The sequence below is a fragment of the Corvus cornix genome, chromosome 2 (genome assembly GCF_000738735.6).
Source record: "Corvus cornix cornix isolate S_Up_H32 chromosome 2, ASM73873v5, whole genome shotgun sequence".
In the NCBI taxonomy this organism is placed as follows: domain Eukaryota; kingdom Metazoa; phylum Chordata; class Aves; order Passeriformes; family Corvidae; genus Corvus; species Corvus cornix.
The window spans coordinates 154,094,876-154,120,103 of record NC_046333.1 but is presented as its reverse complement, the minus strand read 5'-3'; the positions used below and the strand labels follow the sequence as shown (position 1 = coordinate 154,120,103).

The 25,228-nt window shown below is 55.9% G+C and overlaps 1 protein-coding gene across 3 annotated transcripts; it reads left to right on the top strand.

Moving 5' to 3' along the window:
- Window positions 1-2,236: 2,236 nt before the first annotated feature.
- On the top strand, window positions 2,237-24,817 carry PUF60 (poly(U) binding splicing factor 60). 3 transcript variants are annotated; one of them, XM_039549528.1, is made up of 11 exons: window positions 2,237-2,338; window positions 11,021-11,116; window positions 12,411-12,500; window positions 13,438-13,488; window positions 17,355-17,516; window positions 18,611-18,703; window positions 19,732-19,945; window positions 20,350-20,540; window positions 22,659-22,794; window positions 23,447-23,682; window positions 24,075-24,817. In XM_039549528.1, the coding sequence occupies exons 1-11, from the start codon at window positions 2,312-2,314 to the stop codon at window positions 24,372-24,374; spliced, it is 1,596 nt and encodes a 531-aa protein (XP_039405462.1). In that variant the 5' UTR covers window positions 2,237-2,311; the 3' UTR covers window positions 24,375-24,817. The 3 variants fall into 3 exon arrangements, with proteins under 3 accessions (XP_039405462.1, XP_039405465.1, XP_039405464.1); XM_039549531.1 differs by having other exon boundaries at window positions 13,438-13,810; XM_039549530.1 differs by lacking the exon at window positions 13,438-13,488.
- Window positions 24,818-25,228: the final 411 nt, after the last annotated feature.

The following is a 25,228-nucleotide window of genomic DNA, read 5'->3' as shown; positions in this document are numbered from 1 at the left end:
CTTTGGTATCCTGCTGGTGTTGCGTGCTGGTGCTGCTCCTGCTGTGCCAGGGAGAACTGTCGCTGGCATCCTGCTCTGTGCTGCTCTGTGCCGGTGTTCTGTGCCAGTGCTGCTCCTGCTGCTTTTGGTGTGCCACAGGAAGCTGGCTCTGCCATCCTGCTCTCTGCTGGTGCTCTGTGCCGGTGGTGCTCCTGCTGCTCCTGCCGTGCTGTGGGAATCCAGCTCTGGCATCCTGCTCTGTGCTGTGCCAGTGCTGCTCCTGCCGTGCTGTGGGAATCCAGCTCTGGCATCCTGCTCTGTGCTGTGCCAGTGCTGCTCCTGCTGTGCTGTGGGAATCCAGCTCTGGCATCCTGCTCTGTGCTGTGCCAGTGCTGCTCCTGCTGCGCTGTGGGAATCCGGCTCTGGTGCTGTCCTGGTGATCTGCACCGTGCTGGTGTTCCATGCCAGTGCTCTGTGCTGGTGCTGCTCCTGCTGCTCCCACTGTGCCATGGGAAGCTGCCTCTGGCATCCTGCTTCGTGCTGATGTTCCACTCTCTGCTGGACCTCTGTGTGGCACCACCTGCCCCGCACTGCTCGCGCTTTGTGGTGTCGCTCTGGCTGCATCCCACCGGGATTTTATCCGTGCTCAGATGCTGCACTGCCAGCTCGGGCTGCATTCCCGGCCCAGGCTGCATTCCTGGCTCGCTCAGGCTGCATTCCCAGCCTGTGCTGCATCCCCAGCTGTGCCAATGTTCCAACCTGACAAATCAATAAAGCAGCCAGTCCCACTGGAGGGCTCTGCACCAAACTGCTTGTAATTCCTTACTCCAGTGAAACCAAGGAGGAGGGATTCAGGGAACACCTCACAGCTGCTGATTGCCAATCCCCCCAGAGCAGACCCGCCCTGGGCCCCAGACATTCCAGCCCCTCCTTGGCACTTCCCTAATGCACCCCTCCCATGAATCCATGGATTCAACAGGATCTAACACAGCTTCTCTGACCCTGGAATTCCCTGCCCTTGGTGAACTTTAGCGGCCCAAACTCCCAAAATCCTTTATAAAACGTGGGGGCTCTGTGAATTCCTTGGGGGTTTTCCTCAGTCTTGTGTATCTTCTGCAGTGGGAGTACAAGATCCTGGTGCCAGTTCCACTCTGGAGGTGCCGGGTGTGACAGCACCTGTGTCCTGCTGGGGCTGCTTGTCTTTGAGGCAGAACCCACACGTGGGGAGGGACATCAGGTGGGGCCATCCCAGAGCTGCCCTTCCATCCCCTGGCACAGAAACACAGAATCCCAGGATGGATGGGTGGGAAGGGACCTTCAAGACCCACCAGTGCCATTGCTCCAAGCCCTGTCCAACCTGGCCTGGAACACTTCCAGGGATCCAGGGGCAGCCACAGCTTCTCTGGGCAACCTGTGCCAGGGCCTCCCAACCCTCACAGGGAAGGATTCCTTCCCAAGATCCCATCTATCCCTGCCCTCTGGCAGCGGGAAGCCATTCCCCCTTGTGCTGTTCCTCCAAGCCCTTGTCTAAAGTCCCTCTCCAGCTCTCCTGGAGCCCCTTTAGGCACTGGAAGGGACTCTAAGGTGTCCCCGGAATGTTCTCCTTTCCGGATGAACATTCCCAGCTCTCCCAGCCCGGCTCCGTTCCCTGTGCCGGAGTTTGGCCGTGGCTCTGCGTTGAAATTTGGACACCAGGGATTGGGGCCCCTCGAACAGAACCAAGAGAAGGGACAGGACGGGAACAGAGACACCGGGATGGGGACAGGGACATTTCACTCCAGTTCCCGGCAGACGGTCCCGATCCGCCCTCCCATGACACGTCCAGCACCTCCCGGGGCCCACCGCCGGTACCGGGAGGGGGTTCCCGCGGCTCTTCCCCCGCGGCTGCGACCAAGGGCCACCTGGTACCAGCCAGACCCTCGGTTTTAGCATGTTTTGTCCCGTTTTAGCTGGGTTTACCCAGGTTTAGTGCATTTAGCCGGTTTGAGCCCGTCTTATCCAGGGCCCGGCCCGTTACAGCCCTGCCCATGGCACCAGCAGCTTTGGACCTTCCCGAGACACCGGGCACTGCCGGCCCAGCACCAGCCCAGGGGCGCTAAAGTGCGCAACAGCCGAGCTGGGGCCCTGATCCCCCCGGGATCATATCAGGCCGTGCTTCACCACGCCTCCGGTGACCGCGCCTGGGCAGCGCCATCTTGACAACCGCTCGGGTCACATGACATCCCCGAACTCTCGCGATACCTTTTCCCGTGAGGACCTCCTGTTGCCCGTTTCCCGCGCGCGCGCCGCGGAGCTCTCGCGAGACCCGCGTGCTGTAGACGGGAAGGACAAGATGGCGGCGACAACGACGATGGCGCTGGTGAGGGGGCGATGGGGCGGCGGGACCAGGCCGGGCCGGCTCCTCCCGGCTCCTCGGGGCTCCTCTCGGAGCTGGGGGCGGCCGCCAGGGGGAACCGCGGGTGAGGGGTGGCGGTTCTGAGGGGACGGCGCTGCTTCCCCCCGGTTCTCCTCCGGTTCTGGGCTCCCGACCCGGCCTTCTCCCTGTGGGGGAGGTGTCGGTGCTTCCCCTCCCGGTCCTGAGCCGGTTCTCCTCAGTTCCCTCCCCGCCTGCAGCGGGAATAGGCGACCTCGGGCTCTGCGTGGAACGGTCATGGCTCCTATAGGCCGTGCAGGAAATGAGATCCCCGGGCTCTGCACGGACGGCAGTGCTTATCCTGGGCCGTGCAGGGAGTGAGATCCCCGGGCTCTGCACGGACGGCAGTGCTTATCCTGGCCGTGCAGGAAATGAGATCCCCGGGCTCTGCACGGACGCAGTGCTTATCCTGGGCTCTGCACGGACGGCAGTGCTTATCCTGGGCCGTGCAGGGAGTGAGATCCCCGGGCTCTGCACGGACGGCAGTGCTTATCCTGGGCCGTGCAGGAAATGAGATCCCCTGGCTCTGCACGGACGGCAGTGCTTATCCTGGGCCGTGCAGGGAGTGAGATCCCCGGGCTCTGCACGGACGGCAGTGCTTATCCTGGGCCCTGCAGGGAATGGGATCGGGCATCACTCTGCGAGGGACCGCACAGGTCGCTGGTTTTGGGCTGGTGTTTCCAAATCCACTTGTTTAAACTCTCCTTTTTGGGCTACTGTTCCCACGTTCACCTGTTTAAATGCTCGGTTTGGGGCTGGGTTTCCCAAATCCGCTCGTTTAAGTGCTGGTTTTGGGCTCCAATTCCCAAATCCTCCTGGGCTGCGTCTTATGGGAGTTCTTTATGGGTTCTGAGACATTTTTAGGGCTTTCCTGGATGGGTTGAGGGTGTGAGAGAACAGGAATTTCCGGGCTGTTGGTTTTCCTGGGTTTTAACCGTGAGTAGAGTGATGGAAGTGCTTCCGTGGGCCTGCTGGGCTGGTTCTTGGCTCACTGGGAATTGTGTGAAATGGAAATAGCCTCGCAGGTGCCAGGGCTCAGGGAAGGAGCCTGGGAATACCTGTGGGGCCCGTGGGCTCCCCTTGCAAATCCCCAGATCTCATGGAGTACTGGGCTGGATCTGCAGTCTCTGTGGCACAGCAGGAATTTATTGTTAGGTTTGTCTCCTGTTTCCCCATCATTGTTTCCATGGAAAATACAGGATTTCTCTGAGGAATAGCTCCAATTACAGAGCTGCTCAGCCTTGCTCCAAGGGGCTGCTCCTGATCCCAGAAGGAATTGTGTGTCCTGGAATTTGTTTTGTGAATTCACAGGTGTTGGTGCTCTCATTTGGGAGTAAATATAAATAATTCTCTCTTTGTTTCCTGCCTTATCTTTCCTTAATCCGTTGGATTAGGAAGTTTCCCAGGTGAATGCTGGGAAGGGGGGGGCGGGTCTTACTTTGTGAGGTTCCTTGTGATTCCGCAGGGGATGGGAAGTGAACACCTGGCCTCAGAGTTCCCATTTATCCTGTGAACACACCTGCACAGGGATTTCCAGGTGTCAGGAATCTCTATGGATGCACCTGCACAGGGATTTCCAGGTGTTGGGAATCCCTGTGGACACACCTGCACAGGGATTTCCAGGTGTCGGGACTCTCTATGGACGCACCTGCACAGGGATTTCCAGGTGTCAGGAATCTCTATGGACACACCTGCACAGGGATTTCCAGGTGTTGGGAATCTCTATGGACACACCTGCACAGGGATTTCCAGGTGTCAGGAATCTCTATGGACACACCTGCACAGGGATTTCCAGGTGTCGGGAATCTCTATGGACACACCTGCACAGGGATTTCCAGGTGTCAGGAATCCCTATGGACGCACCTGCACAGGGATTTCCAGGTGTCAGGAATCTCTATGGACACACCTGCACAGGGATTTCCAGGTGTCAGGAATCCCTGTGGACGCACCTGCACAGGGATTTCCAGGTGTTGGGAATCTCTATGGACACACCTGCACAGGGATTTCCAGGCGTCAGGAATCCCTGTGGACACACCTGCACGGGGTGACAGGACAAGAGGACGTGGCCTCAAGCTGTGCCAGGGGAGGTTCAGGTTGGACTTCAGGAGGAATTCCCTTGAGGAAAGGGTGGTCAGGCACTGGAAGGGGCTGCCCAGGGAGTCCCCATCCCTGGAGGTGTCCGAGGAAGGACTGGACGTGGCACTCTACTGCAGGCTAGTGACAAGGTGTAGATTAGGCATAGCTTGGATTTGATAGTATTGGAGGTGTTTTCCAACCTCAGTGATTCCAGGATGCCAGGAGCAATGGGAATCACACAAAGGCAGGTGTGTGGCTGCCTTTCAGATCCAAAATCAGCTCTGATGTTTCTGGGGTACCTTTTCTCAGCCCAGAGCGGCTGATTAACTTCTGCGGGAGGCTGGGGAGGACCAGTGAAAGTCCATTCTACATTCCCTCCTTCCTTCTGACCCAAAGGATTTGGAAAACAACCGCTGTGATGTTTGCACTGGATCATCCTTCCCGGGCGGCTGCCCCGGGCAGGGGAGAGCTGTGCTGCGAGACAGAGCAGGGCCCAGGGGATTGTGCATGGAATTCTCAGGGAATCTCTCCATTCCCTGGATGGTACCTTGGTGTTAGTGGTGGCTATGGGATCACCTCTTGAAGCTGATCTGGGCGTTGCTGTCTTGCTAAAGGAATCTTGGGGCTCTGGGACCTTGGGTGGCACCATGTCAGTGCTGTGATAGTGCTCCCAGTTCAGTGTTCCCCTCAGTTCTTGAGCTGGGACCTTCCCACACCCCTTGGGTGTTTTTCCTTTGCTCTCTCCTGACAGTCTTGGCTCTCTGCACCCCTGGAAATGGGTACAATATTCCAGGCCCTTGGGTATTTTTCCTTTGCTCTCTCCTGACAATCTTGGCTCTCTGCACCCCTGGAAGTGGCCACAATATTCACCGATACCATTTGGGAGAACAAAACCTCTGTGGAGGGATTTTGGAGCATTCCCTATCACTATCAGCCCTCATGCCCTCACATCAACTCCTCTGCCAGTGCCTGACTTGCTTCTGCATTCCTGAATCCCATCTGGGTTGGGTGGGTGGTCCTGCCCTGCAGGAATGTGTGGTCTCCATTCGGGACTTCAGTGACATCAGTTTTATCAGCCTCAGTTCCATTCCCTTGGCTGAGCTGTGCAGTTTGGCAAAAGTCATTTGGGAGCCTGATAGGGTCAGCCACGGAATCATGAAATCACAGCCTGCTTTGGAATGGGAGCAGTCTTAAATCTCATCTGGTTTCACCCCCTGCCCCATCCCTGGGAGCATTCAAGGCCAGGTTGAACAGAGCTTGGAGCAACCTGGGATAGGGGGAGGTGTCCCTGCCCATGCAGGGGTGTGGGACTGGATGAGCCGTGAGGCCCCTTCCCACCCAAACCATTCCATGATTCTGTGTCACTGGCCACGTCTGCCATTGTGGGAGCCATTTGCTCATGAGGTGCTGCAGAAATGGCCCGTTTTGGGAGGTTTTGATTCCTGCCAATCTCTAGGAGCACACCTGGGAAGTAGCGGAGAAGCTTTGGATGTGCCCCATGCTCTGGATTCTGCATGTGCCAGCAGTAACTGCCAGCACTGCTGTTCCCAGTTGGGAAAGAGCATTCCATGGGCTGTGGGAAAGGAGTTGCTAAAGCAGCTGAGGAGTCCTAAAGGTTACGGTGCCCACAAGGGCTTCCAGAGTTCCAATGGAATCCTCAAGGGCTTTGATGGTAAATAGGGACAAACTACTGAGATGTGGTATCTGCCAGGAAGGGCCTTTCCTGGACACTTGCCTGTTGTAGAGGAGTTTGTTTCTGGAAACGGTGGTCAGGCCACTGGAAGGGGCTGCTGCTTGAGGTTGGAAGTCCCCTTGCTTGGAGGTGTCCAAGGAACGACTGGACATGGCACTCAGTACTCTGATCTGGTGATAAGGTGGGGATCAGTCACAGGTTGGACTCCATGATCTTGGCATCTTTTCCAACCTCTGTGATCCTGGGATTCTGTGCTGCTCAGGTGATGCTCTTCCAGCCTCTCTGCTGCGGGCAGTGTGAAAGTACTCAGCTGAATTCCTGTTCCATGTCTTGGCGAGGAGGTGGAGCAGGGATGGAGCCACATGCCCTGGCCATGTGCTTCATCCTTCCTTTTTGCACTTGTGTCTCCTTGAATATCCGCGTGGTTTGATGCTTGTGGTTCCTAAATGAACGGGATTCTGTGGTTTTTGTCATTTTTGTGTGTTTATACTTCAGAGAAGTTCTCAACCCTGTAACAAATTTACAGGAATATTTCTGAACTCTTGGAGTTCAAACCCCCTAAAAGGGCTCAGCCATGCTCAGACACCAGAATAGCAGCAGGAGTCCGGGTCCCATATCTATTTCTCTCCAAAGAAGCTCCTGTTCTCTTGCTTCCTCTACCAGCTTTTCCCAAGTTTTTTTCCCTCTTTCCTCGCTCCAGATGGCTGTTAAAAAAAAACAGATGTGGGAATAAGGTTTCAGGGGAGGAGCCTGAGCACAAAGCCCCAGCTGCTCCTTGCCAGATGCTGTTGTTTGGCCCCAGGGAACTGAGCTGGGCCTGTTCCTGGAAGCAGGGTTATCCCAAGGTGCCTGGAAAGAGGAAATCAGCAGTCCAGGCTCTCTTGAGTATGAGGATGGAGGCTGGGATGGGTTTGCACAATGTGCTGCTTTCCAGGGAGCCTGGAGTGACAGGGTGATGATGATCCTTGGGGAGTGTTCCATGGTGAGGGATATATGCTCAGGAATTCCTGTTGGAGCCATGCCATTGGTCAGCAGAGATCACCCCTGGATCTGTGAGTTCTTCCCAGAGGGATGTGTGGTGGCAGGGAGCCTGGAGCCAGCAGTGCCTGGTGCTCCTAGGCACTGCTGGGTCCTTTCAGCCTCGGCTTCATCCTCTGTGTCAGAGCTGGGATGTTCTGGAGCAGTTTTTGGAAGCTGTTCCTGTTAATGAGCCCAAATACGTAAATTATATTAACCTCAGTCCTGCAGTGGGCTGGGTTTGGAAGAATCACAACAGATTGGGCTCCTGGCTTTCTTATTCTGAATAGTTACATTTGGCAGCCCTTCACTCTGTTCTTCTCCCCCCACATCTCAGAGCTCCTGTAGTGGTTTGGTCCAAAATACTCATTCCTTTTTACCTTCTGTGAGATAAGAATTAGGAGAAAAGCAAAGTAGGCACCAAACTTGAAAGAATATAAAGAAGTTTATTAATAGACCTAAAAGAAGAAAAAAAAAAAAAAAGAAATCAGACCACACCTTCAGAACACTTCTCCTCCCCCCGCCTTTCCCCCTTCTCCCACTGACGATGTGAAAAGACAACCCTTGAGATGTTCAGTCTGTTTACCACTTCCTTGTTCAATTCATTTAGGAAGTGGAGTCTCTCTTGCTCATGCTATGGAGACATTATCACAATGAGACAGCCGCCCGGGTTGGTTCTCTGCTCTCATGTGAGTCCTTTCCCCGACTTGCAGCTTTTCCCACAACTGCTTTCGAGGGTCCACTCTTGAATTACTGGGGTACAGTTTTAAGGTTGAGCCATTCAGAAACAAAAGTTCTCTTCACCCATCTCTGGGAGCATTTCCATCTCTGAGAATAGAGGCCCTCCTCCTTTCCTGGGAGAAAAAAAAACATCTTCATCTCTAGGACTATCTCTGAGAGCATCTCTAGGAACTGAGGTCTTCTCCTTCCAATTGGAGCAAGAGTCCTCATCACTTCCATCTCTCCCTTTTCAAACTTCTGATCAAATTACAGCTGCTTCAGCATTTGCTTATTCCAGCACAGGTGCCTTTGCTCACAAGTGCAGTTTGAACGCTCCACCCCACATGCCTTCATGAAATCACTACGGGTACTCTGATGTATCGTAGTCCATCACCACCATAGCTTTACAACAGATTTTCACCTTTAAGCATCTCCTCTTTCTCCTCCCTCAGGTTTTCAGCTCTTCACAGCACTAAAAGGGTTAATCTCACCTGGGCCTCACAGCTGGAATTTCTCTTATCGCTGTTGGTCACATTATCTTTGCCAGGCAGCTTCAGCTGAATCTTCATCTTCGGCCGTAGCAGGACTGGGGGGGCCGCAGGTGGAACGGGGCTGCACGGCTCCAGGATGGCTCCAGGATGGCTCCAGGATGGCTGTGGCCCAGCTCGGCCTGAGCAGGGCCTGGCCCGGGCCCTGCAGCTGCATGTCCCAGCACTGGAAACGGGACAGAGATCTTCCCGGGGTTTGTCCGTTCTTAAATGTGGACCACAGAGGCAGTCAAAATTCTAAGTGGCTTAAAAAATTGTCCATATTCAAACTGGCCAGCTGATAGGTTCTGTCAGGTCACAGAGGCAGCTGTAAGCACCTCTTTGCAAGAAAATCACTTCCGGGACTATGCTTGCTAACCCATGACAGTTCCTAAATTGGAATAATTAAGTTTTTTAAGCTGGAGGAGATGGGAGGAGCAGTGAGAAAAGGATTTGCAGGCTTTGAGATTGGCTGGGGAGAACACTGGGCCTGAGTGTCCAATGGCAGAGATGTGGGAGGGAACAGGGGCAGCTGGTGACAAACAGGGCTTCAGCCAGGTGGGAAAGGACAAGAAGGGTTTTTTTAATTAATTTATTGGATGTTCCACAATCAAAATGAATCTTGGAGATGAGGGAGCCTTCTTTTATAAACAGATCAGCATTTCTGGGTTGTGTTTGTGGTTGGGTGGAGATGGCATTTGAGGACATGGTCACTGCTGGCATTGGCAGTGCTGGGGACAGTTGGACTTGGTGGGCTGTGAGGGCTTTTCCAATCTCAGCAATTCCATGACACCACATCACTTTGCTGGTCTTGTTTCCAGTTTGGGTGTGGCCTGTGCAGTCGTGGCTTTGTGCACTGGAGTTTGCCAGTTTGCAGCTCCAGCCACCTCTGTTCCCACGTCAGCTCCCTGTTGGTGCCCTGGTGTTCCCATCATCCATGGCTGGTGTTCTGTCCAGCCATGAACTTCTGAAGGGACTGGGGAAACACCTGCAGCTCTGGATACTGTCCAGACACGTGGAGAACAGAATTTTGTGCTGGGAGGGTTTGTCTCCTGTTTGCTCCATGTTCACTGATCCTAGAAAATGCTCACAACACCCCCCAGGGAGCTGGAGGCTGCACAAAACCAGGAGTCTCCTTCTTGCTGTAAAATAAGTCAGATGATTTGAGGGTATGTCCTGGAATGGTTGGGGTGGGAAGGGAAGCTGTGGCTGCCCCATCCCTGGAGGTGTCCAAGGCCAGGTTGGATGGGGCTTGGAGCAACCTGTTCTAGTGGAAGGTGTCCCTGCCCATGGCAGGGGGTGGAATGGGATGAGCTTTAAAGTCCCTCCAACCCAAGCCATTCCATGATTCTGTGACAATCCAGGAGAAGCTTTGCAGTTGGTAAAGGAAAAGCTTCAAGTCCTGGTTCCTGCTCTGAAGAGAGGTTTTTCCGTGCTACTTGTACTGGGAGCAGAATCTTCCCACAGGAGCGTGTCCAGGACCACAGGCTGGAGTTTGTCCCCTTTGGTTTTTGGGTGGTTGATGGGAAATGTGGAGTCGAGAGAAGGAACCAGTTCTGTTTTGATGGATGGTGCTGCCAGAACCCACATGAGCACTGAAGGCAGGGCCACATCTGCTGCTGGGGGCTGAGCACAGGGTCCCAGCAGTGAGATCACCATGCTGGAATTGTGGTCCCAGCAGTGCAGTCATTGGGTTGCTGAATTGCTGGAATCAGTCATGGTTCCAGTAGTGGCATCGCTGTGCTGGAATCACAGTTCCAGCAGTGGGATCACCATCCTGGAGTCACAGTCCTGGCAGTGGGATCACTGTGCTAGAGTCAGTCACAGTCCCAGCAGTATGATTCATGGTTCCAGCAGTGGGATTGCTGTGCTGGAGTCATAGTTCCAGAGAGCTGGAGAGGGACTTTAGACAAGGGCTTGGAGTGACAGAACAAGGGGAATGGCTTCCCACTGCCAGAGGGCAGGATTAGATGGGACATTGGGAAGAAATCCTTCCCTGTGAGGGTGGGGAGGCCCTGGCACAGGTTGTCCAGAGAAGCTGTGGCTGCCCCATCCCTGGAAGTGTTCCAGGTCAGGTTGGACAGGGCTTGGAGCAACCTGGGATAGTGGAAGGTGTCCCTGCCCATCGCAAGGTGTGGGACTGCGTGAGCATTAAGGTCCCTCCAAAGCATTCCATGATTCTGTGATTTGGGAAAGTTTCAGAGAAGGTTTTAAAACGAGAACTTGAGAAAGTTGGGTCAACAGAGCTGGGAGGGAGAGGTGGGATGAGAACACTAGTGGGGACATCAGACATGGGATCTATTGAGGGGATGGAGATGATGTGAGCAAGGATTGAGGATTATCTGATTGTCTGTTCATGGAAAACATGGTTGGAGAACTCTGTAAGTGTCCAATACATCCCTGGGTTTGTAAAATTGCTGGGATGGCTCTTCCCACAGGGAATGCTGGGAATATGGTTTTCCTGACGTACAGGGTTTGGAAAGGGTTTTTAGCCAACTGTGATGTTCTGACATGAAGTGCTTTGGTTTTCTGGGAAGGAAGAGACAGGTCACTCCTGTGAGAACAGTTTTCCATGAGCATTTTCTGTTTCCTTAGGGTACGGAGTCCATTAAGATGGAAAATGGGCAAAGCACAGCAGCAAAGCTGGGGCTGCCCCCTCTCACCCCAGAGCAGCAGGAAGCTCTCCAGAAAGTGAGTAAAACTGATGGGAGTTTGCTGTTTGGGGGGGTGGTGTTGTTTGGGTTTTTAATGAGCCTCTGTCTCTGGTGGGGCCAAAGGGAACTCAGCACCAGATCTCTGGGATCGCAGCCATGCTGGAGGGTCCCACAGGCACATTTGGGCCCAGGAATTACTTGTTTTGGTTTAGAGTTCATAGACACTTTTTGGGAGCATGATGGGGAGTTGCTGTTGGGGTGGGTGATAGCAGGTTTGATTTAAAAGTAATTAAGTTCAGAAAAATGGCATCCTAAGTCAGATGGGAATTCTGAGCTGGGGTATGGGTGCCACAAAGTCACTGAGGAGCAGCTGCTTCTCCACAAGGACTGGGGTTGGGATCTGCTCTAGCTGGCCTGTCACTGTCCACACCAGAATGCATCCCAGAACATCCCTGTCCTCGGGATGACAAGGATAGAGAGCTCTGTCCTCACGAGGCTCCATGTGGATGTGCCTGTGCTGTCACAGCTGTCCCTCTGTGTATGGTGGTTGGCTCCCAGCCTCATTCCCTCTGGCTTCTCCAGAGCCTCTGGATGCAAACCTCCTTGTCCATTTCCAGGTTTCCTAAGCTCAAATCCCTTGGGTTAGATCCTCCCATTCCCTGGCAGCTCCCAAACCACAGCCATGGAGACCAGGTGCCCAGGGGGGTGGCTGTGTGTGTGTCCCGGGGAATGTGCACAGGTGTGGGGATGAGGTTTGCCTTGGCACAGAGCCTCCATGCGGCACGGCTGGAATCTCTGGCTTTGCCAAAATTGGAGAGGACTGAGAGAAACCCCAAAGGAGCCTTGTTGTGTGCAGGCAGAGCCAGAGGTGAACTGGGGCATTTAGGGAGCAGAGCCAGGGAAGAGCTGGTGTGTTTTGGGAGCAGATCCAGAGCAGGCCGGGTGTGCTGAGAGGGGAGAGCCCAGCCCAGGGGTGGCCATGGGGAGGTGGAGGCCCTTCCCTCCTGTAGCACCTGTCTGTGCAGACGCTCTCTGAGAGGAGAGGACTGAAGGAGGCCGTGCCCCACCCTGGGCCCTGCAGGTAAGGGGCTGTGGTGGGATGTGAGGGCGGAAGAGGGGAATGCCGAGCTCCTGGTGCATGCTGCTTCCCTGCGCTGCCCCTCACAACATCCCGCTGTGTCCCAGGGCCTCGAGGTGCTGGGGAGCTGTGGGCAGTGCCGTGGTGCTTAGGGATGGAGACTGGAAGGTTCTGGGAGCTGTGGTGCGGAACCAGGCGTCGCTCCCTGCCCCACTGTGTTGTACTGCCCCTACAGCCCCTGTTTTCCTTCCAGGCCAAGAAGTACGCGATGGAGCAGAGCATCAAGAGCGTGCTGGTGAAACAAACCATCGCCCACCAGCAGCAGCAGCTCACCAACCTCCAGGTGAGACCCCCCTCCGAGCTGCTCCTTCTGCCTCGTGCTCCCCCCGACACGGTGGAGTTCTCAGGGCCCTCGGAACCAGAGCACAGCCCTGAGCCTGCAGCTCACCCAGGCACCCCAACTGACCTCACAAATTGCCCGCAAATCTCTTTGATTCCAAGAGGAAATGGTTAAAAATTCCTGTCCTGTTGGACGTCCCTCCATGAGATAGAAGAAGCCAAAGACTTTGCCGTGGGTTTTGCTTCTGAGCTATGTTTAAGGTGGTGAAGGCAGAAGTGATCCTGGGAACGATGTCCTGTCACCATCTCCTCTGCCTGAGGGAGGGTCCCTGCGTCCCCGTGTCCCAGTGCTGGCCCATTTCCCTCCCCTGCACTCAGGTGCTCTCAATTTTGGAGAAGTTCTGTTGGCTGTTCCTGCTTGTACTGGAATGTCCATACTGGGAGAACCCTTAACTGGGGTTTGACCTCCCCTGCTTCAGATGTTTCTGGAACATGTCTCACTGCCTTTACATGAAGTCAGGAAGCCCAAAACAAGGGCTTTGCCTGAGGAATCCCTGTGGATGTGCTCTCCTTGCCCGGCAGCTGAGGCCGTTTGGGGCTGTGCCTGGTTCTGAGGGTCTGCTCTAGTTGAGGGGCTCCTTTTAAATGCTGGGGGTGAATCAACGACAGTGGTTGCAGAGGTTACTATTGCCTTGAGTCCCCCCCTGGGATCCCACCCTGCTTCCCGAGGCAGCGGCAGCAGCACAACCCCACCCTGGCCTGGTGGGACTGGACTCGGCAGGGTCCTGGCGCCGGACAGTCCTGGGGACCAGGCAGTGAGGGCCGAGGAAGGAGAGGCCTCTCCGCAGGTGCCCCTGTGCCGCCGCTCTGCTTGAGTTTGTACAAACAGCCGTAGTATGCTCAGCTCCAACAGACTGAACTCTGTCTTTACTGTCTTTCAGATGGCAGCAGTGACAATGGGCTTTGGAGATCCTCTCTCACCTTTACAATCGGTCAATAGACATATTCACTTCTTCTGGGGCACTTGTCTTAGTCAGGGCCTAGCGTGGGGACGTTCGTAGTGGTGCCAATGCTCTTGTCCGCGCCCAGCACAGCCCTCCCACATCCCCACCTGTACTGGACACGCCCAGGAGCAGAGCGAGGTGTCACTGCCCCGAGAAGACCCCAGGCTGTGCAGTCTGCGGGGACACTGCCACTCGGGGGCAAAGACAGCTTTAGATTTCCACCAGTTCTGAACACACCCGTGAAATTGTGGGAGCTGCATTTCTAGGGATGCTACAGTTCTGAGGTCCCGACCTAAAACTAACGGCCAAGGTAACTCACCAAGGGGCGATTTCTTGTGGAACGACCTCCCAGCACCCAGAGCCGGCCGGTGCTGGGGAGGGCCGGGGCGCCGGAGGTTGGCAGAACATGGTGTAGCCCAGGCTCAGATGCTCTTTACTATGTATGGTCCAGACCAGGGGAATATGGCACGTTCCAAGTGCAGCAAAAGCAGGATGGAAGGGACAGAACTGCAGGACTGATCAGAGAACTTGTGTGAGCCTTTGTGCCCGTTCTAATCAGAGGCCACAAAGAGCTGAGCGACGTGGCATGATCCATCCCCTCCTTTTTCCTAGATGTGCTGGACAAAGTGTCCTATGACTCGTCTCTGCACCCAAAGGTTCATTTGTAAATTCCTTTGCATGTTTGTAAATACCTTTCAGTCTTGCTGGAATATGAGATTTGTGCCTAGTGTAAAACACAACCGGAGGTTTGAACTCCAAGAAAAAGGGCACTGAAGTGAAATCCCCACTCTCCCTCCTTTGGCAGTGGGTGGTGTGTCAGTGGGGAGCCAGAATGGATGTTCTGGGACAGGGGTAAGTTTGGAATGGAACAGAGCAACCATCTTGGTGTGGATTTGGCAGAGACGGTGTCGGAGCCCTCATGCCTGGGAATTCCTCCCATCCCTGGGGCTGCTGCCTGACAGTGGAACTCCAGCAATTTGGCTTAAATGACTTTTGGCTCATTCTACCCAGCTGGGCACAGCTGAGTTGGTGGCACAGGAAAGTTTTAATGGCTTATGACCCCCAGGCACTGGGCTGTGACCCCTTTTCCTCAGCTATTCCTCCCTCGGGAGTCACAGGCGGACACAGCCCAGGAGCAGGAGCCTGGTACAGTTCAGAGCAGTCAGGATATCCCATTCTTGGCAGATGCGTCATCCCAGATCCCATTGTGAATGCACAAAGTGCAAACAGCCCCCTGTCCAGCACTTTTCCTGTTGCCAGGGTTCCCCAGTTCCTCCGTGGGGGCAGCACAGCCTGAACTCCCTGAGCTCTGGGTCTCAGGGCCCAAGTTACAGCTTCCCGTGGGCTCAGTCCTCCCTCCACATGTCACAGTGTAAGATTCCCACGTCCCTTCACCATCCTCTGGTGTCATTGTGTCATGACTGATGCTTGTGCTCAGGGTTGTGCATCGCCTGCTTTGATATAAGAGCACCCCACGGTGCGGTTTTTGCCTGTCCTTAAAAAAACCTCCCAAATCCCTTTAGAGCAGCATCAGTTGGGGGCTGCTGCCTGGCTGAGGCTGCAGGTGCTTTTCCATGTTACCCGAGGAGAAGGAGGCACAGGGGCAGTGAAACCAGTGTGGGGCCTGGTGAGAGCAGTGAGATGTCCAGGCAGGAGGCCCTGACACTGACCTGTGCTGAGCTCAGGTGCCCAGGGCATATCCCCCACCTGGATGCTCCTGTTGGTGACCCACAGACACCAGAGTCAGCACAGCCCACCTCAGCTCTGCCTTTTGCAGGTCCAAAATCCCAGGGTCATTAAGGCTGGAAAAGACCTCCAAGGTCATCGAGTCCAACCTGTGCCTTATCCCCACCTTGTCACCAGCCCAGAGCACTGAGTGCCATGTCCAGGTGTTCCCTGGACACCTCCAGGGATGGGGACTCCACACCTCCCTGGGCAGCCTCTTCCAATGTCTGACCACCCTTTCCAGGAAGGAATTCTGCCATCGGAAAATCCTGAGTCCTCCTCACTCCCCCCCTCTCCTTTAGGGTCCTGTGGCAGGGCAAGGTGGGGATTTCCTCCTGCGGAGGCTTCTTGGGAGAGGCCTCTCCCTGGGACACCCGGGGTGACACTGGTGATGGCTGTGACCCCCAAACGGACACGCTGCAGAGGGGCTTTCCTGCACCAAAGCTGGGGATGTGCTGGAGCACCTGGGAGACCACCCAGCCACTGTCCTGCATGTGTACGTGCCATAGTCCTGCTGGTCACAGCCTGCAGAGTAAAGAGAGCCATGGCCCAGCCATGCTGGGAAATCCTTAAGCCAGGCAAGGGGCAAGCTGGATGTCACCACAGGAGCAGCAGTTGGGGCTGGATGTCACCTCAGGGGCAGAGTCTGGGCTGGATGTCACCACAGGAGCAGCAGTTGGGGTTTAATGTCACCACAGGAGAAACAGCTGGGGCTTGGTGTCACCTCAGGAGCAGCAGTTGGGGTTTGATGTCACCTCAGGGGCAGAGTCTGGGGTGAGAGCCGTCCCTGTTTGCAGTGTCCTGTATGGAGTGGCAGGAGTTAAACCCTCCTAGGTTGTTTTCTCCTGTGGCCAGTGGTAGTCCCAGACAGGTGCTGTAGGGAGCAGGAGCCCCTCGGGTACAGGCTGTGTCTGTGGTGCTGTGCCTGTCACAGATGAGCTCTCCCTCCTTTTGGGTTGCAGCATCTCCAGGCAGAGCTCCTGCGCTCATTAGGGCACCCCAGAAATCAGCCTCAAGAAGGCCCTGAGTGCTTTCCCTCTGCCCCAGGGGTCCCCAGGCATGGCAGAGCTCCTCTGCTCATTAGGGCACCCCAAAAATCGTCCTCCTCAAGGTCCTGGTTGCAGCCCCTCTGCCATGGGGGTGCTGGGTTAGGAAGGGGGTGCTCAGAGCTCCCTGCTATGGTGCTGGGCAGGGTCAGAGGCATCACCTACTGCTGCACGTGCTCTGCACCAGCCTCTTCCTGCCCCAGGTGTGTCCCACCTGTCCCAGAGCCATCCCCTCACATGCAGGCAGTGACTCCTCCAGACCCCATGGTGTGGCCACATCTCCAGGGCCACACGTCCCTTAGCAGCTCTAGAGCTGCTCTAGGGGTTACAGACACGAAGGACACACTGTGCTCTGCTTTTGGGATCCCTCCTGTAAGGAATGGCTGGATTTGTCTTGAGAACAGGTTTCCAGGCAGACTTAGGACACAGTAGCAGAAATCCTCTGTGCAGCTGTGTTGGGGCTGCACCAGTACAGCCAGTGCCGCCAGGCAGGGATGAGTACTGGCACCACACGCTTCCCAGGAGTCCCACTGGGCCACGGGAGTGTTTGGCTTTGCTGTTGAGCTGTGGAAGTGGTGCCCAGTACTGGATCTTGGACTGCTGGGGGTGGGGGGAGGCTCTGGAGCCCGAGGGAGCGGGGGGAGGTTCCCAGTTCCAGACCCTTTGCTGCCAGGGAGGATGGGGCGGGGGTGGGAGTGCCGATGGATCTCTGCTGTCGGGGGGGAGCGGGAGGGATTCTCCCAGTGCCCAGAGCTGAGCCCTTTGCTGCCTGGAGGGGGAAGCTGCCCTAGAGTGAAGGGATTCCCTCCTCCTGCAGGTGTGGCTGGAGATGAGATCAGGCTGGGGGACACCCGGCCAGAGGGACCGGAATGTGTCTGCCCCAGGATGAGCCGGACTTTATCCGGGACTGAGCCGGATGGATCCGCTCCAGCGCCCTGTGCAGCGAGCAGGGAAATCCTTCTGATCCAGGCTGTGCCAGAGCTGCCGCCGGGGGTGGCTCCCGGGAGGGAAGCAGGAGGGGGAGGAGGCCCCAGTGGCCACGGCCAGCCCAGCACTGACCAGCCAGTCCTTGTCTCGCTACAGATGGCGGCTCAGAGGCAGCGGGCACTCGCCATCATGTGCCGGGTCTACGTGGGCTCCATCTACTACGAGCTGGGGGAGGACACCATCCGCCAGGCCTTCGCCCCCTTCGGGCCCATCAAGAGCATCGACATGTCCTGGGACTCTGTCACCATGAAGCACAAGGTGGGATGGGGCTTCCAGGCTGGTGGGAGGTTCCCTGCCCATGGCACGGGGTGGAACTGGATGAGCTTTAAGGTCCTGTCCCACCCAAACCATTGCGGGATTGCCTGGGTCTGGCAAAGAGCAGGTGAGCTGTCCTGGGAAGGAGTGGAATTCCTTGGGGGCAGCGAGAGCTGGTGCTGATGCCCCAGTGATGAGGCGTTTTGGAGTCTTCTGCAAGGATATTTCTTTCAGCCATGTGTCCTAAACACAAAATAACCAGCTTTGGTGGTTATTGAATTGGATGAGATACTGGAAAGCAATTCCTCCCTGTGAGGGTAGTGAAGCCCTGGCACAGGTTGCCCAGAGAATCTGTGGCTGCCCCATCCCTGGAAGTGTCCAAGGTCAGGCTGGATGGGGTTTGGAGCAACCTGGTCTAGTGGAAGGTGTGGAACTGGATGGGCTCTAAGGTCCCTACAACACAAACCTTTCCATGATTCTATGATTCCCAGCCCTCAAGGAACATCCTCCTCTCTTCAAGGCTTTCCAGATGCAGCCAGGAGAGGAAGGGGCCTCTATCCTTGTGAAGAGCAGGTTCCTTTTAGCACTGGGGACGAATGTTTGCAGCTCCCTGATCTGCGTAGGGCAGGAGTCTGTATGGGAGCCAGGGGTGTGTGGGGTGAAGTGCATGGAATCACGGAGTCATTGAGGTTGGACAAGAGCACTTGAATGAGCACCACATTCAGTCATTCCTCGGACATCACCAGGGATGCCTCCCTGGGCAGCCTGTTCCAATGCCTGACCACCCTTTCAATGAAGAAATTCCTCCTGATGTCCAACCTGAAGCTCTGCTGGAAGTGCTGACAAGGCAGCAGCCCTGAGTGAGATGGGGTTTTGCTGTGGGACCTCAGAGACCGAGAGGCTCCAGAATCAGGTGCCCTTGGTGGAACCTCTGCAGGCCATTTTCTGCCATTCTCTAAGGAATCTTCTTGGGCCATGAGCAGGAATCAGTGGGGTGGGAATCAATTTCACCTGTAGGGATCTGCTCCATGGGAAACCTTGGCTGCGTTAAGATTGGCACAGCTGGAGTGATTGACAGGTGTCTCCTCCTATCCCAGGGCTTTGCCTTTGTGGAATACGAGGTTCCTGAAGCCGCCCAGCTGGCCCTGGAGCAGATGAATTCTGTCATGCTGGGGGGAAGGAACATCAAGGTGAGTTACATGCCTGCTCTGAAAATTCCTGCTTCTCTTTTCCTGGGAATAATTGTTTCATGCCTGGAAATGCTCCCCACAGCACTGTGATGGGGGAAGGAACCTAAAAGCTGTTCCCTGATGGACCTTGATGTCCAACATGGGGCACACGGCGGCTCTGGGTCCCTCCTCTCCGAGGAGAAACCGCCGGCCTGCGAGTCCCACCTGAGATCGGCTCCAGGGACTCGACTCAGGTTTTCCCACACACACATAGAATTCTCTTGAAGACAAAGTAAAGGTGATTATATCTTATATGATGTCTCTGACATGCCCTGAGGGTGTGCAGGGTCCCATGGCCCAGGGGGTTTAGGAGACCCTGAAAAAAAGGGGTAGGAGCACTGTGATTTGCTTGCAGAATCCTTCTCAATCCCTGGAGGTTGGTGTTTGGTGGGTCAGGGAAGGTAAATGGGAGAGGTACCGGGAGGAGGGAGCAGAGCCCAGATCCTGGTAGTGCCAGCTGTTCCTGGAGCTGTCCCTCTGTTGGTGATAGCCCTTTGAGGTGTCCTGTGGTTTGCACAGGCAGGAAGGGACCAAGTGCTGCCCTGCTCCATGGACTGTCCATGTCACAGAATAATGGAACTGTTCCCATGGGAAAACCCCTCCCAGCTCATCGAGGCCAACCTGTCACCCAGCCCAGAGCACTGAGTGCCATGTCCAGGCGTTCCTTTGACACCTCCAGGGATGAGGATTCCACCACCTCCCTGGGCAGCCCCTTCCAATGCCTGACCACCCTTTCCTTGAAGAAATTCCTCCTGATGTCCAGCCTGAGCCTCCCCTGGCACAGCTCAAGGCCGTTTCCTCTTGTCCTGTCTCCTGTTCCTTGGGAGCAAAGCCCAACCACCCCGGCTGCCCACTCCTGTCAGGGAGTTGTGCAGAGGCAGAAGGTTCCCCCTAAGCCTCCTTTTCTCCAGGGTGAGGCCCCCAGCTCCCTCAGCTGCACCTGGTGCTCCAGGCCCTTCCCAACTCCATTCCCATCCCTATCCCTGCAGGTGGGGAGGCCCAGCAACATCGGGCAGGCTCAGCCCATCATTGACCAGCTGGCAGAGGAGGCCCGGGCCTTCAACCGCATCTACGTGGCCTCCGTGCACCAGGACCTGTCTGACGACGACATCAAGAGCGTGTTTGAAGCCTTTGGGAAGATCAAATCCTGCACCTTGGCCAGGGACCCCACGACAGGGAAGCACAAAGGCTACGGCTTCATTGGTACAGCCGGGTGGAGCTGGGGCAGGGGCGGGAGTGTCCTCTGCTCTTGGGGGTGGCTTTGGGGTTGGGTTTTCCACTCTAGTGAAGGAATTTTGTTAAGTGATAGGAATAAATTGGGAGCTGGTCAGCGCTGGATTTAGGAATATAATTTATAGCAGCTGTGAGGGTGGTGAGGCCCTGGCACAGGCTGCCCAGAGAAGCTGTGGCTGCCCCATCCCTGGAAGTGTCCAAGGCCCGGTTGGATGGAGGTTGGAGCAATCTGGTCCAGTGGAAGGGGGCCCTGCCTATGGAAGGTGGCAGGGAGTGGGACTGGATGGTCTTGAAGGTCCCTTCCCACCCAGACCATTCCATAATTCCATGATTGAACAACAGAAGGCTCATTTGTGAATGATCTCTTCCTGCAGAATACGAGAAGGCCCAGTCCTCCCAGGATGCCGTCTCCTCCATGAACCTCTTTGACCTGGGGGGTCAGTACCTGCGGGTGGGCAAGGCCGTGACGCCCCCGATGCCACTCCTGACCCCGGCCACACCTGGAGGACTCCCACCCGCGGCTGCTGTCGCTGCTGCCGCCGCCACTGCCAAGATCACGGCACAGGTGAGACGTGGGGAGGGCTCAGGGGAGGCACAGGGACGGCTCAGATGAGGCACGGGCACAGCTCAGGGCACAGCTCAGGTGAGACACGGGGACAGAACAGGGACAGCACAGGTGAGGCACAGGCACAGCTCAGGGCACAGCTCAGGTGAGACACAGGGACAGAACAGGGACAGCGTAGGTGAGGCACAGGCACAGCTCAGGGCACAGCTCAGGTGAGGCACAGGGACAGCTCAGGGCACAGCACAGGTTGCCTAGAGAAGCTGTGGCTGCCCCATCATCCCTGGAAGTGTCCAAGGCCAGGTTGGATGGGGCCTGGAGCAACCTGGGGTAGGGGAAGGTGTCCCTGCCTATGGCAGGGGGTGGCGCTGGATGAGCTTTAAGGTCCTTTCCAACACAAACCATTCCAGGATGTCATAATTCCGGATCATGCTCTGTCCCAGGATTTCACACATGGAAGCTTATCCCTGGCACCTGGGGAATCTGAGACACCAGATCTTGGAATGGTCTGGCACAGAACTGGTGGGGAAGGTTGGAGAGAATTCCTAGTCTGGAAATCAAACCAGCAGTGAGGGAAATGTTTGCAGAAGAGGCTGAAAGAAAGCAGGGAAGGACATGGAAGGGGCAGAGGGATGAGGGTAGGAGCAGTTGTGTGAGCAGCACTCTGGTGAAAGGTCCCACCTGTAGTAGAGTGGAACAGGCCTGGAATGGTTTAGGATGTTGGGAGACAGGAGAGGCAGTGGTGGGGTGGGTTGGATATTGATACAGAACTTGACTTCTCTGATGTAATTTTCCTGAAGTACCAGGAGCTCCTGGGTGGGAACAGTGGGCACAGATTCCCATGGCTGTGCCCCCATCCCTGCCTTGGGCAGCAGGATCCCCCCATGGCACTGTAGCCCATGGAGAAAGAAAATTCCAGCACTGTTGGGTTTTGGGATTTTCTCAGGCAGGAATTGCTGGTCAGTGCAGTCCCTGGTGCTGCTGCAGCAGAGCTGGGGTTAGAAGAGGCTTTTTGGGGAATGTTTCCCTGAATCAAAGGTGGAGGCAGGAGTGGGAGGAGCTGCCCCTTGCATGGAACTCGCAGGTCCCCAGGAAAGATTCCACAGGTCTGGAAACCTCTGCAGTCAAGGGAGGGAGGAAGCTGAGACATGGCTGGAATTACTTGGATCAAAATCACTTTGGGAAAGAACTATGGACTCTTCTTAAGTGAAATGGTAGAGATGTGATACAGATATGGATAAATCCTGCTGTTTGTCAAGAAACTGTGGGATCTGTTCTGTGAGGAGAGTGGCACTAAAGAGAGTGGAGCAAAGGTCATCCCTGTCTACCAGAGGTAGGAAAAGTCAGGCTTGCAAGGAAGTGAAGGAATCAAAAGTGGTGGGAGAAGTTTTTTAGCCATTTCAGTGAGAAGTGGGGGCAGCTGGTAACCAGTGTAGCCAGAAATTCCAGTGGTTTTGTTCCAGCACTTTCCCATTCCCCTTCATTAGGAGCTTCATCTCCAGTGGAAATAGGAGTGGCCTTGTGGGCACTGGGAGCAGAGCCCTGATGGGATGGGTTGGATCCCAGAGTTTGGGTGTTTTATGTAGAGGAGAGCTGGGATATTGCAGCAGCTTTGAGTCGCAGATCCATGAACATGTGGGAGTGGAGGGACAAAACCTTGGGATCTCCTGCTGTGCCACATCAGGGATTACAGGAGCCCTGAGAATACAAGGAAGAGAAGGATGTCAGCAATTAAATCAGGACTACAGTGGCCTGGGAAGCAACAACAACCAAAAACATTGGGGTCCTGGAGTGTGTTTTAGGCACATTGTTTTCCGTACTTCCATGGAAGTGTTTATTGTTAAACTGCATGTTCCTCCCAAATGTTGTTGGAATTCTGGGCACCTGGAGTTGGGGTGTTTATTGGGATGTGAGTTCCAAGAGGAAGTTTTTTTTCCAAGGTGCTTCAGAGTCTGTTTCCCTGCTGGGCTGGGTGACACCTTTCCCTTCCCCAGCAGCACTGGGAGCTCCTGGGAATGGGAGCATCTGGCACATGCCAGGTGTAGGAGAGCTGAGCCTGGCTGGGTGCTCTGCACATGCCCTGGGGCAGGGCTAACCCGAGGTTTTCTGCGTCCCCCACAGGAAGCCGTGGCAGGAGCTGCAGTGCTGGGCACGCTGGCGACACCAGGGCTTGTGTCCCCTGCCCTGACCCTGGCCCAGCCCCTGGGGGCTCTGCCCCAGGCCGTGATGGCAGCGCAGGCCCCTGGTGTCATCACAGGTGGGACCCCTCCTCCTGCCACCTGTGTCCATTTTCTGCTGTCACCTCTGTGTGTCCCCTTCTGTCACCTGTGTCCCTTTCTCCTGGCACTTGTATGTGTCCCCTTCCTCCCATCACCTCTGTGTCCTCTTTGTTCTGTCATGTATGTATGCTCTTGTCACCTGTGTGCTTGTCTTCCTGTCACCTGCATCTGTCTGTCCCCTCGTCCTGTCGCCCACGTGTGCTCTTCCCTTGTCACCTCTGTGTGTCCCCTTGCTCCTGTCACCTGTGTATGCTCTGCCTCTTGTCACCCATGTCCCTTTTCCACAGATGGGACTCTGTACCTGGGGTCCACTTGGAGCCAGAACCTGCTCCTGGCCCTGCCTGGGCAAGAACTCAGATGTTTTATGGATTAATTTTGGTGTCCCATAGATGGGACAGGCCATGGGTTCCCAGCAGGAACACCTGACATGGGGGGAAAAGCTGGATAATTGGCACTGGTGTCACTGACCATTGCCCAGGTGTCACTGACCATGGCCTGGGTATCACTGAATGTTTCCCAGGTATCACCATTGTCCAGTGTCACTGACCACTGCCCAAGTGGGCATTGCCCAGATGTCACTGACCATCACCCAGAGGTCACTGACCATCTTCCTGTCCTGTGCCCTCCCAGGTGTGACCCCTGCCCGGCCGCCCATCCCAGTGACCATCCCACAGGTGGGGGTTGTGAATCCCATCCTGGCCAGCCCCCCGGCCCTGGGGCTGGTGGAGGTCAAGAAGGAGAAGGAGGAGGAGGAGGTGTTCCAGGAGTCGGAGCGGCCGGAGATGCTGAGCGAGCAGGAGCACATGAGCATTTCCGGGAGCAGCGCCCGGCACATGGTCATGCAGAAGCTGCTCCGCAAGCAGGAGGTGAGTCCAGGCAGGTCACAGCTGCCTCGTGTGTCCCAGGGTGGGCTCTGCACGCTGGGGGGGCTCAGGAACACCCACAGTACCTCTGAGCTCAGGGGACTCGGGGACACCTGCAGCAGCACAGGGAAAATGAGAGTAGTGCCCAAGGCTCCTTGTGGTTCCAGAGTGTATCCCAGGAAATCCCGGGGATGACACACAGCATTCCCAGCCCACGGGAATTCCTGATCCAGGGGCCAGCCCCTCACAGCCAGCAGCAAACAGACCTGGAAACTCAGTAATTATCCCTGGGAAGCTGAGCCATCAGTCCCATGGAGCGTGCCTGGAATGGCCAGGGTGCTTGGGTGTCTCCTCTGTGTCTCCAGGCGTTAATTCCTCCGTCCCTTCCCTTGCAGTCCACGGTGATGGTGCTGCGGAACATGGTGGATCCCAAGGACATCGATGACGACCTGGAGGGAGAAGTGACGGAGGAGTGCGGGAAGTTCGGGGCTGTGAACAGGGTCATCATCTACCAGGAGAAGCAGGGGGAGGAGGAGGATGCCGAAATCATCGTCAAGATCTTCGTGGAATTCTCCATGGCCTCAGAGACTCACAAGGCCATCCAGGCGCTCAACGGGCGCTGGTTCGCGGGCAGGAAGGTGGTGGCCGAGGTCTACGACCAGGAGAGGTTCGACAACAGCGACCTCTCAGCATGAACTGCATCCCATGGCTGGGCTTGGATCTGGGGAATGGGCCCAACTCTGGTCCCAGGGCCCAGCTGAGCTTGGTTCCAGGGAATTGGTCCAACTCTAGTCCCAGGGCCCAGCTGAGCTTGGATCCAGGGAATTGGTCCAACTCTGGTCCCAGGGCCCAGCTGAGCTTGGATCCAGGGAATTGGTCCATCTCTGGTCTCAGGGCCCAGCTGAGCTTGGCATCTGGGAATTGGTCCAAGTCTGATCCCGGTGCTCGGCCGAACTCCAGTCCGAGGAATCCACCCAACTCTGTTCCAAGGAATTGGCCAAGCTCTACTCCGGGGACTGGCCCTGCCCCCTCTGCCTCCCAGGCTTTTTGTAGCTGTGTGTAAAGGACATTCCAGGACATTCCAGGGCGGGCACAGGGATCTGGTGTCTGGGGAGTTGGGATAAAAACACAAAGCAAGCTGGTGTCACCTGTGTGTCTGTATGACAGGGCTGGCACCTCCTCAGCCCAGTCTGGCACAGGGCTATTATTATATCCAGGGACATTATTACATCCCAGAAACCTAAATTCTTTAAACCGAGAGTTCCAACGGGCTGCAACTGCACTGGCATCTCCACAACCCAGCTTGGCACCTCCTCAGCCCAGGCTGGCACAGGACTGGCACTGCACTGGCATCTCCACAACCCAGCTTGGCACCTCCTCAGCCCAGGCTGGCACCCTGAGGAGCGGGGCTGGGCTTAAAGAGGTGCTGTGGGTGCCCCTGCCCAGCCCCGAGCTCCCTCCAGCCACGCTCAGCTCAGGACCCTGCGGCACCTTTGGGGGAGGAGCCACCACTTCCCTCCAGGATGGGCCCCAAGGGGTTGGGATGGAG